The 12,500-nt window shown below is 34.7% G+C and overlaps 1 protein-coding gene across 1 annotated transcript in view; it reads right to left on the bottom strand.

Annotated features, from left to right (window-relative positions):
• Positions 1–1,428: 1,428 nt before the first annotated feature.
• LOC133538733 (ependymin-like) overlaps positions 1,429–12,500 on the bottom strand; it is a 14,025-nt gene continuing 2,953 nt past the window's right edge. The window contains exons 2-6 of the mRNA XM_061880475.1: positions 10,312–10,346; positions 10,074–10,208; positions 7,560–7,743; positions 7,271–7,358; positions 1,429–1,677 (exon numbers count right to left, since the gene is read on the bottom strand). Of these exons, the coding sequence (XP_061736459.1) occupies positions 1,527–1,677; positions 7,271–7,358; positions 7,560–7,743; positions 10,074–10,208; positions 10,312–10,346 (593 nt within the window). The 3' untranslated portion in view covers positions 1,429–1,526. The remainder of the gene's footprint in view (positions 1,678–7,270; positions 7,359–7,559; positions 7,744–10,073; positions 10,209–10,311; positions 10,347–12,500) is intronic.

The raw sequence follows: 12,500 nt of genomic DNA, 5'->3' as shown, positions 1-12,500 counted from the left end.
ACACATATATATATACACATACATATATAGACATATACACACAGACATAATAACACTCACATACATACATACTTATAGACATATAAAGATATACAGACATACATATATTCACATATACATACATATATAGATATACATGCATACATATATATACATGTATATATACACACACACACATTTATATATACATACACAACAATACATTATATTATATATATATATATATATATGTATATATATGTATATATATATAAGCACACACACTAATAGATATACATATGTATACACAGACACATATGTATATATATATATATATGTATACACACACATACAAACATATATACAATATTTATATATACACATTTATTCACGTAAATATATACATGTGTATATATATGTGTGTATATATAATATATACATTATATATACACATGTATATATAATATAATATATATATATTATATATACACATGTATATATACATATATATGTGTGTATATATATATATACATGTATATATATATGCATATGTATATGTATGTATACATATACATACACACTAATATATATATGTATGTATATATATATATATATATATACACACACATATACACATTATATATATACATACATAAATATACATACGCACACATATATACATATATAAATATATGTATATATATATATACATATATATATACAAACACACACACATATATACATATATATGTGTGTGTTTGTGTGTGTATATATATATATATATATATATATATATATATATATATATATATATATATCCCCCGCGACCCCGAAAGGGAATAAGCGGTAGAAAATGGATGGATGGATGGATATATATATATATATATATATAGATATATATATATATATATATATATAGATATATATATATATATATATACACACACACACACACACAGGAAAACAACAAAAACTCTAAATAACTCACAGCCTGACAGTACAGTAAGTGACAGTACACCTACTTTGAGACAAAAGCTATAGTGATCAATGCTTGGTTATGGTTTGAATTTATATCCAACAATTGCGAGAATTACTTTTTTAATATTAATATCTGCTGCTGACTTTCATTTTATAATGTTTTCTTGCTGGTGGTGTGCCTTGGGATTTTTTCAATGAAAAACATTTCTTTGGCTCAGAAAAGGTTGAAAAACACTGTAGTAACACTTTACCTTGCAACACCATGCTACTGTATTAGCCGCCATCGAGCTACGGCAACAGCAGAATGGCTTTTGAGTTTGTAATGCACACCTGGATGGAAAACATGAACAACCATATTAGAGTTTGTGTCAAGTGTAATCTCATATATTGTGTGTACACATCTAGACCGACAGTTGTAATAAATAAAATCTCAAAGTAGGACGAGAAATAACTATCTGATGAAGGACATGCTGACATTTAAATATTTTTTTATTTAAGTGTATCTTTTGTGTCTTTTTCAGAGAGAATCTACTCCCTCTGATAAATGAGGATGAAAACAATCCCAACATTTACTCCATGTTCTTGGTCTTTCTGGCCAGAGACTCCAAGGCAGTAAACATGGTGTCAGCTGTTTCAGACTCCTCCAGCTCAGATTTGCCACAAATGGCAGGTGGGAAGAAGTCCATGGGATTGGTGAGGCCAAGTACCCAATTGTAGGTGCTGGAAAATGAAGAATATGGTTTGAACTGCAGCGTTTGCCATTTCATAAATAGGTTCACTGCTCATAAACACATTATGACGGGACTGTCGGGAAATGTAGCTTTTGTTACAACTCCGTACAGTAGGTAGGTGTTATTCATTGAAACAAACCTGGTCTGCTTGAAGACTAAACAGACTGAGCAGGAGGGATCAGTGTTGTTAACTTGGCGACTTTATTGCTTTATTTAGCAAATATTTTGACCGCTCATATACCGTGTAGGGTGCACAGCCGATGAATGGCATATTGTGTATCTGTTTTTGTATATAAGGCGCACTGGATGCATTAAATGTGTCATTTTTTTTTCTAAATTCAAAATACTTCCTTGTAGTTCTTTAGTCAAAATGTTGCATAGATTATGTTTTACAGATCATCCTCAAGCCGCTTTGTGGGCGGTCTTATTTACGTGGCTCACCTTCGGCAGCGTCTTCTCCCTGTCATCTTTGTGGTAGCGGTGTAGCGTGCAAGGACGGGAGTGAAAGAAGTGTCAAAAGATGGAGCTAACTTGTTTAGTGACATTCAGACTTTACTTAAATCAATAACGGAACAGCATCTCCTCATCCGGAAACAACACCGGAAATGTATCCCGTGAAAAACCGTCCAACTGGAACTTATTAATAACTAAAGTACCTTAGGCGAATAATAATAACTCACTACACCGGTATGTTTTGTTTTAGCGCTTTCATGGCAAGTTTGCTGACAGATGTAAGTAAGAACTTTACACTACTTTATAATAGTATAGTGGCAACAGCGGAGGATGAATGTCCAATAACAAGAAGATAGAGAAAAAGAAAAAGCTTATCGACTACAGACTACAAAGACGGACTCGTGCAATTTTTCAAGATTTATGCAGATCCCAAATACAGATCAGCAGGTACCAAATGGTAAGAAAAGTTACTTTTCCATAATATTGTGAAACAAAACATATGTTGAAGCACATCAAGCAGCGTACCAAAGTCATACTAAAACATTTTGGTAGATTTTTGAGCACCGCATGTAATGTTCTATATGTTCAACAGAACATATAAAATGTTGTTATTGTTTACTTGAGTCATAAAATAAATAAAACCTTAAAAATGATTTTAGGATTTTTAAACACTTATACCTTTTTACCTTTTAAATTCATTCCTCTTCTTTCCTGAAAATTTAAATCAATGTTCAACTAATTTATTTTTTTTATTGTAAAGAATAATAAATACATTGTCATTTAATTCTTCATTTTAGCTCTTTCGACGAAGAATATTTGTGAAATATCTCTTCAAAATTATGATTAAAATTCAAAAAAATATTCTGGTTAATCTAGAAAACCTTTCAAATCAAATTTAAATCTTTTTTGAAAGTATTTTGAATTTCTTTTAAAAAGTTTGTTCTGGAAAATCTAGAAGAAATAATGATTTGTCTTTGTTAGAAATATAGCTTGGTCCAATTTGTTATATGTTCTAACAAAATGCAGATTGGATTTTAACCTATTTAAAACATGTCATCATAATTCTAAAATTAATCTTAATCAGGAAAAATTACAAATGATGTTCCATAAAATGTTTTTTTTTTTTTTTTTACTGCCATCAACTGGTCACACTTATCATTAAACCAAAAATAGCTTCGAGGTCGGTAAGCAGAACCAGAACTATTCCGTACATTAAGGCGCACCAGGTTATAAGGCGCACTGTCGAGTTTTGAGGAAAAAAAGAATTTTAAGTGTGCCTTATAGTCCGGAAAATACTGTACTCTTTTTCAAAGAGTTCTAAAAATTGTACTTGTTGCATTGGTTATTTTAAACATATTTGTTTTGCTTTTAATGTTATTTTACTTACTTTTTGCCAGTCTTATAAAGTTATTACATTCTCCTACAGCGTTCATTACAGTTACATGTGCCCAAGTATGCAAATTACAGTGAACCTAACATAATGTTTTGGGGAATGTGGAAGGAAGCCAGTGTACCTGGCTTCCACACAAGCCTGGACTATGAGATTGGTTGGCTCCCTGCTTTTATATATATATATATATATATATATATATATATATATATATATATATATATATATATATATATACACACACACAACACATATATATACTGTATATATATGTTTATATACATATATGTCTATATATATGTGTGTGTATATATATATATATATATATATATATACACACACACATGTATGTATACACATGTATAGATGAATATATACACACATGTATATACAAACATATACATATACTGTATATATATGTTTATATACATATATATATATATATATATATATATATATATATATACACACACACACACATGTATGTATACACATGTATAGATGAATATATACACACATGTATATACAAACATATACATAAATATACTCACATATATACACACAGATGTATAACACACACACACATATTACATATTGTATTAGCCGTCAAGGGTTGGAATTGGGGGTTAAATCACCATAAATGATTCCTGGGCGCGGCACTTGTGCTGCCCACTGCTCCCCTCATCTCCCAGGTGGTGATCAAGGGGATGGGTCAAATGCAGAGGACAAATTTCACCACACCTAGTGTGTGTGTGACAATCATTGGTACTTTAACTTTAACTTGACTGGAGCGCTGACTTGCTAATCACCAACCTTTTTGAAACCAAGAGCTACTTCTTGGGTACTGATTAATGCAAAAGGCTACCAGTTTGATACACACTTAAATAAATTGCCAGAAATAGTCAATTTGCTCAATTTACCTTTAATAAATAAATCTATATATATATATATATATATATATATATATATATATATATATATATTAAAAATGGGTATTTCTGTCTGTCATTCCGTCGTACATTTTTTTTCCTTTAACAGAAGGTTTTTTGTAGAGAATAAATGATGAATAAAAACAATTTTGAAACAGTTTATCTTCAAATTCGACTCTTTAAAATTCAAAATTCAACCGAAGAAAAAAAAGAGAAAAACTAGCTAATTCGAATCTTTTTGAAAAATAAAAATAAAAAAAATTATGGAACATCATTAGTCATTTTTCCTGATTAAGATTAATTTTAGAATTGTGATGACATGTTTTAAGTAGGTTAAAATCCAATCTGCATTTTGTTAGAACATATAACAAATTGGACCAAGCTATATTTCTAACAAAGACAAATCATTATTTCTTCTAGATTTTCCAGAACAAGATTTTTTAAAAGAAATTCAAAATAATTTCAAATAAGATTTAAATTTGATTTTAAAGATGTTCTAGATTTGCCAGAATATTTTTTTGAATTTTAATCATAATAATTTTAAAGAAATATTTCACAAATATTCTTCGTCGAAAGAGCTAAAATGAAGAATTAAATGACAGTAAAAAAATAAAAAATAAATTACTTGAACATTGATTTAAATTTTCAGGAAAGAAGAGGAATGAATTTAAAAGGTAAAAAGGTATAGGTGTTTAAAAATCCTAAAATCATTTTTAAGGTTGTATTTTTTCTCCAAAATTGTCTTTCTGAAATTTAAAGGAACCAAAGTAAAAAAATAAATGAATTTATTTAAACGAGTGAAGACCAAGTCTTTAAAATATTTCCTTGGATTTTCAAATTCTATTTGAGTTTTGTCTCTCTTAAAATTAAAAATGTTGGGCAAAGCGAGACCAACTTGCTAGTAAATAAATACAAATAAAAAAATAGAGGCAGCTCACTGGTAAGTGCTGCTATTTGAGATATTTTTTACAAAAGGCCAGCGGGCTACTCATCTGGTCCTTACAAGCTACCTGGTGACCCCTGCACTACGCCATCGTGCAGCCGGCTACATAAATAGATAACAAAACCGTAATGTGTATACAAAACTTCTCAGACAGTCAATTAACTGAACATTGATTACTCTCGCTATTGCATCACATTAGAGCAGGGGTGTCAAAAGTTTGGCCCGCGGACCGAATGTGTTTGCTCAGAATAAAAATGAGCTGAAATTTTTGAATAAAAGAAACTGCTGTTCCAAAGGTGTCCACTGAATGTCACTATAGCAATTATTTGCACCCCCTGCTGCAAGAGTGCCATGACTTCAAAGGGGGCGGAGTTATGTGTCGTGTTTAGGTAGGGGAATAGGGGCAACATTTCCTGTTTGGCTGCAACGCTGCTTATTAGTGATAGTATACAAAATGTGGATTGTTACGTTCATACCTTGTTTGTCAAAGATGTTGTTAATGTAACCAGTGAAAAAAAACATTCATTTTCAGAATGTGTTTTTTTTCCCCTATTTCTAAACAAATAAAACTATCTGAAGTTGTCTTTATTTCTAAATGGTCATGCCATGATTCAGTCGGTCAGGCCCACTTGGGAATAGATTTTCCTCCATGTGGCACCTGAGCTAAAATGAGTTTGACACCCCTGCGTTAGTGTACCTAATGAAGTGTCCAGTCAGCAAACTGCATATGTACGTCACCATCAGGAAGAGTTTTTCTTTAAAGGCCTACTGAAAGCCACTACTACCGACCACGCAGTCTGATAGTTTATATATCAATGATGAAATATTAACATTGCAACACATGCCAATACGGCCTTTTTAGTTTACTAAATTGCCATTTTAAATTTCCCGCTAAGTGTCGTGTTGAAAACGTTGCAGTATGATGACGGGTTGTAGCGGACATATTAGCCCAGCACCACTCACGGCCAAAAGTAGTCTCTTTTCATCGCATAATTACACAGTATTTTGGACTTCTGTGTTGCTGAATCTTTTGCAATTTGTTCAATAAATGGCGACTATAAAGAATAATACTGTTGGTGGAAAGCGGTGGATTGCAGCTGCCTTTAGCACCGAAACACAGCCGGTGTTTCTTTGTTTGTTGTGAAGCTTTAACACAGAGCGGGCAAGCGAACATGTTTTCTACGTCAACCAGCAAGTTTTTGGATGGGAAAATTGTGATATTAAGTCGGCTCTTACCGGAGACTTCAGTGGATTATGGGACCTCATCCTGCAGTTCAAAAAGGCAGCTGTGATCTTGGCTCCTCGGCTTCTCTCAGAGACACTGGCATTCACCGCAGCCATCCGACTTTCAGGTATGTCTTTACAATCTCACTAAAACACTATTAAAACAATAAGCATATAAGGGATCTTCCAGAATGATCCTAGTAAATGTGTCTAATTACATCTGAAACACCGCCTGGAGCCGTCGCCGTTTCTTTTCTTTCCTAGTACTTCACTCTAAACGTCCTCATCCACGAATCTTTCATCCTCGCTCAAATTAATGGGAAAATTGTCGCTTTCTCGGTCCGAATAGCTGTAGCTACTGCTGGCTATGATTGTAAACAATGTGAGGATGTGAGGAGCCCTACAACCCGTGACGTCACGCGTACATCGTCTGCTACTTCCGGTAAAGGCAAGGCTTTTTATATTAGCGACCAAAAGTTGCGAACTTTATCGTCAATGTTCTCTACTAAATCATTTCAGCAAAAATATAGCAATATCGCAAAAAGATCAAGTATGACACATAGAATGGACCTGCTATCCCCGTTTAAATAAGAAAATGTCATTTCAGTAGGCCTTTAAGAACATTGTTTTTGTCACTTCCTACCTGACCATGGTCCATCCAGACGAGGGCGTGTAGCTGGTGAAGGTCATGGGGATGCAGCCGATATCTGTGAAAACGCTCATGTAGTAGCCTTAGATCATGAAGGAACAGGCCAGAAGCAGGATCCCAAAGAAGGAATAAATAAAAGTGACATAACTGTGTAAGATTTATAACAGTGACTGATAAACACAGTTAATGTTTGCAGACATTTGAAGCAAGTATTATCATATGTTTTAGTTCTTTCTAGGTGTTATATACTTCCTTCAAAACACCATTCAGTGATGCTTCTCACCGTTGTTGGGAAGTAATCCATGCCAGTTGTTGACCAGCACACCCATTCCCCAGGAGGAGGAGGAACCCAAAACGACCTGACCCAACATCACAGCGTTATCGGGCACTTGCATGGGAATGAAATCCGTATTCAGACGCTTCTTCCTGCAAGTGAAGTCTTTCCAGTTGATTTCATAGTAGACTTTCTGGAAGAAGAGAAAACACATGTGTCGAGTATTTCATTAAAATAGTCCAATCCTTTTGTGCCCTCATGTATAAAGCGTGTCCTTATTTGGGTTTTCGGGAAGTGAAGGAAGGTACACCTGGACTGGTCACCAGCCAATCACCGTACACATACTGGATGGACACACAACCATCCACACTTGCATGTATACTTATGGATAATATAAACCAGAAATGAAAACAATTATCCTGTATAGTTACACCACCTAGTGGTAATGATAATACATTGCAGTTCGACCTTTATATATATTTTTTTATTTTGTATGGCTTTTTCCATTAGGAGAGGCCAGAGCAAGTCAACCACATGATTTGATGTGGCTTTTTTTTTTTTTTTTTTTACAACAGACTATGATGCACCAATCCCATTCATTCGGGTTTGGGACCAGCACTTTTCAGAAATTTAAGTAAAGTAACTAACTAATTTTATGTTTTGCATATGGTGGATGTTTATATTCATCAGAGAGAAAGCAAACCACCAGTTTATCCATCCATCCATCTTCTACCGCTTGTCCGCTTTCGGGGTCGCGGGGGTTGCTGGAGCCTATCTCAGCTGCATTCGAGCGGAAGGTGGTGTACACCCTTGACAAGTCACCACCTCATCGCAGGGCCAACACAGATAGACAGAAAACATTCACACTCACATTTACTCCAATTTAGTGTTGCCAATCAACCTATCCATCCATCCATCCATTTTCTACCGCTTATTCCCTTTTGGGGTCGCTGGCGCCTATCTCAGCTACAATCGGGCGTAAGGCGGGGTAAACCCTGGACAAGTCGCCACCTCATCGCAGGGCCAACACAGATAGACAGAAAACATTCACACTCACATTTACCCACAAGGGCCAATTTAGTGTTGCCAATCAACCTATCCATCCATTTTCTACCGCGTATTCCCTTTTGGGGTCGCTGGCGCCTATCTCAGCTACCATCGGGCATAAGGCGGGGTACACCCTGGACAAGTCGCCACCTCATCACAGGGCCAACACAGATAGACAGAAAACATTCACACTCACATTTACCCACAAGGACCAATTTAGTGTTGCCAATCAACCTATCCCCAGTAGGTATTTCAGTTTGGGCACATAATAACCTAGAGCCCTTTAGTATTGACATTTGATGGCGGATTGAATTGGTTATCGTGGAAGAAAAAACAATAAAATTGGACCTAGGTACGCAAAAGTGATGGCCCTATCTGTGAAAAGAGACTACATGTTTAGCTTAATGACAGCATCTGAGATATGATCTGCATCTGTTGTCTTCCCAGACACATGCACAGGAACATCTCCTTTTATGGTCAGGGTGGGCTGCCCTGATTTAACACACACCCAGAGACAGGAAGGAGGATTATAAAACTGATGGTTTGGCTTCTCCAAATTAGGTGTCCTTCATTTTTGACCTGACCTCCTCCAGGAACTGCAGTCTTGTATAATGACGCTCACTTGTAATAAAGCTACTTTTGGTTCAGTAAAGCATCTCCGACGTCTCTTTTGATCCAGCCACACTGCCGTGTCATCCTTCTGTCCGGACGAGGATGCCAAGACCAGAAATACACATCGAAATAAAATAAATCAACACTGTAAATAGAATGAAATAATACAAACACACAAATGTCTGCAACTGACGTGTGAGGGCATGACTGGGATACAATAAACCCAGAAATTATTCTACTATTATCCTCTACTATTATTTCCAAAAATTAAACTACACTATTTACTTTCACCAAAAGTCAGCAAGGACAGGCCTGTTCTTGCTGACTTTTGGATGAATTAAGCATTAGAAAAGAAAGAAAGAAGAAGCAGAAGAAAAAGCATTTGAAGAAAAATAATAAGAAAAAGAAGAATAAGCATTAGAAGAACAAGAAAAAATAAGCATTAGAACAAGAAAAAAAAAGCATTAGAAAAAGAAAAAGAAGGAAAAATAGAAGAAGAAATACCCTGTTAAAGAGCATCATCTGGTCGATAACAAATGCTTCAAAAAAGAACCAGAACAAAAAGAAAAGAAGAACAAGAAGTACGAAAAAAGGACCAGAAGAAGAAAAATAGGAACAAGAACCAAAAAATAAGAAGAATAAAAGAAAAGAAAACAAAAAAAAAAAGAAGAATAAAAACCATTAAATACCAAATAGCATCAGCTGGTCAAAGGGTTCAAAAACAAGAAGGGAAAAAAAAAGAACAACAAAAATAACAATAACAAAAAAAAAAAAGTACAAGAACGAAAATAAGAACAAGACTGGAAAAAATATAGTACAAGAATGAGGAAAAAAAGAATAAGAAATAAGAAGAAGAAGAACTACCTTGTTAAAGAGCATCAGCTGGTCAATAGCAAAGGTTTCATTTCCAGCAAAGCCGAAGTTTCTGACACGAATCTTCTGACCAAAAGCGTCGTAGCTGATTGTTCCTGAGGACGTGTAGAGTCCACTAGGGGTCATCTGCAAGACACGTATATACATAGATGTCTCTTCACAAACACAATCAAAAACAAAAACAAAACATAGTCAGAGTTGACTTGAAAGGGGAAACCTGCAGACTCACCAAAGAGACACCTCCAGTCATCAGTGGAGGAGAGACTGTCACACACAAAATGTAAAAAAATAGTCAATAAAAAGTCAACACTTACTTGTAAAATACAGGATATTGTAACAGATGAAGTGAAAACAGGATGGGTGATATTTATAAAAATGCATCTGCGTACACCTGCACGATAAAATGAGATCCAGTTAAGAATCTATACTGGCTGCACGATGAGCTGCTGGTTAGTATGCCAGGTGATCGATGGTTCGATTCTTTGTTGGAGCATCTTTCGTGTTTCTTGGAGTTACAGTTATTTACAAAAGGTAAACATTATGGGTGTGGGAAAAAAATCGATTCGAATACGTTGTGTGATTCAGAATCGATTCTCTTTTTTTTTTTTAATCTATTTTTTTTTTGTTATTTTAAAAAAAATAAAAAATGTTATCAATCCAACAAACCATTACACAGCAATACCATAACAATGCAATCCAATTCCAAAACCAAACCTGACCCAGCAACACTCAGAACTGCAATAAAGAGAGCAATTGAGAGTAGACACAAACATGACACAGAACAAACCAAAAGTAGTGAAACAAAAATGAATATTATCAACAACAGTATCAATAATTTCAGCATAGCAGTGATTAAAAATCCCTCATTGACATTATCATTAGACATTTATAAAAAAAATTTAAAAAAGAACAAAAGTGTCACAGTGGCTTACACTTGCATCGCATCTCATAAGCTTGACAACACACTGTGTCCAATGTTTTCACAAAGATAAAATAAGTCATATTTTTGGTTCGTTTAATAGATAAAACAAATTTTCATTATTGCAATCAGTCGATAAAACATTGTCCTTTACAATTATAAAAGCTTTTTTATAAAAATCTACTACTCTGCTAGCATGTCAGCAAACTGGGTTAGATCCTGCTGAAATCCTATGTATTGAATGAATACAGGATCGTTTTGAATCGGAAAAATATCGTTCTTTAATCGAGAATCGCGTTAAATCGAAAAAAAAATCGATATATTATCGAATCGCGACCCCAAGAAAATCGATATTGAATCGAGTCATGACTCGCAGCCCTAGTAAACATGCTACGCTATAGGCAACTAAGAGCCAGCAGCTACACAAAAACTAAGCACACAAGGTAGACATACGTTCTGGGTTTCCTTCTTTGAACATTATCGCAGTGTATAACATCACATTTGTCAAGTAGTATAGTAGTAGTTGCAAATTACTTACACATACACTGTCTACAACACATATTAGAAAGTATCTAGTAACAAATGTGTCCGCGTCATTTAACTGTATTACCTATTGTGGCCACTAGGTGTCACCCAAAAAAAAATACCACTCCACTTTGACGTACAAGACAGCATTAGTCAATTCCACACGATTAATGATGAATAGGTTAGTGTTTTTCATACCAACCATTGTTCACTTGACCAAGCCGTTTCTGATATTCCACACTACAAAAGAATACAAGTACTTTCTATATGATTCCTGCTGATATTTTACAGGATCAATTAAGATCTGCCAATTCCCGAAGTTTCAATATTGGTAACATACTGGCCCCTTGGGTACACGTTCACTTTGGCCGGTGGAGGCAAAAAGTTTGAGCGCCACTGGTCTATATGTATAATCGAGTCCGATTGACCTATGCACATTTTTTACCTACTCTATTTATACGCTTTTTCAGTTCAATTATTACGTACATGAAGTACTAAATGTGATATTGTGCCATTTCATGTGCTGCTATGACAATAAAGTTCCCTGAATCCAACATCTCAACAGATTGTACAGGGGTGGCAAAACTTATATATATATATATGTAAATATAAACGGAATACAATGATTGGCAAATCATTTTCAACCCATATTCAGTTGAATATGCGACAAAGACAACACATTTGATGTTCAAACTGATAAAAAAATTTTTGGGGCAAATAATCATTAACTTTAGAATTTGATGCCAGCAACACGTGACAAAGAAGTTGGGAAAGTTGGCAATAAATACTGATAAAGTTGAGGAATGCTCATCATACACTTATTTGGAACATCCCACAGGTGTGCAGGCTAATTGGGAACAGGTGGGTGCCATGGTTGGGTATAAAAACAGCTTCCCAAAAAATGCTCAGTCTTTCACAAGAAAGGATGGGGCGAGGTACACCCCTTTGTCCACAACTGTGTGAGCAAATACTGA

This window comes from Nerophis ophidion, linkage group LG20 (assembly GCF_033978795.1).
Source record: "Nerophis ophidion isolate RoL-2023_Sa linkage group LG20, RoL_Noph_v1.0, whole genome shotgun sequence".
NCBI lineage: Eukaryota > Metazoa > Chordata > Actinopteri > Syngnathiformes > Syngnathidae > Nerophis > Nerophis ophidion.
Note: the sequence above shows the minus strand (reverse complement) of the source record. Positions and strands in the feature narration are given on the sequence as shown.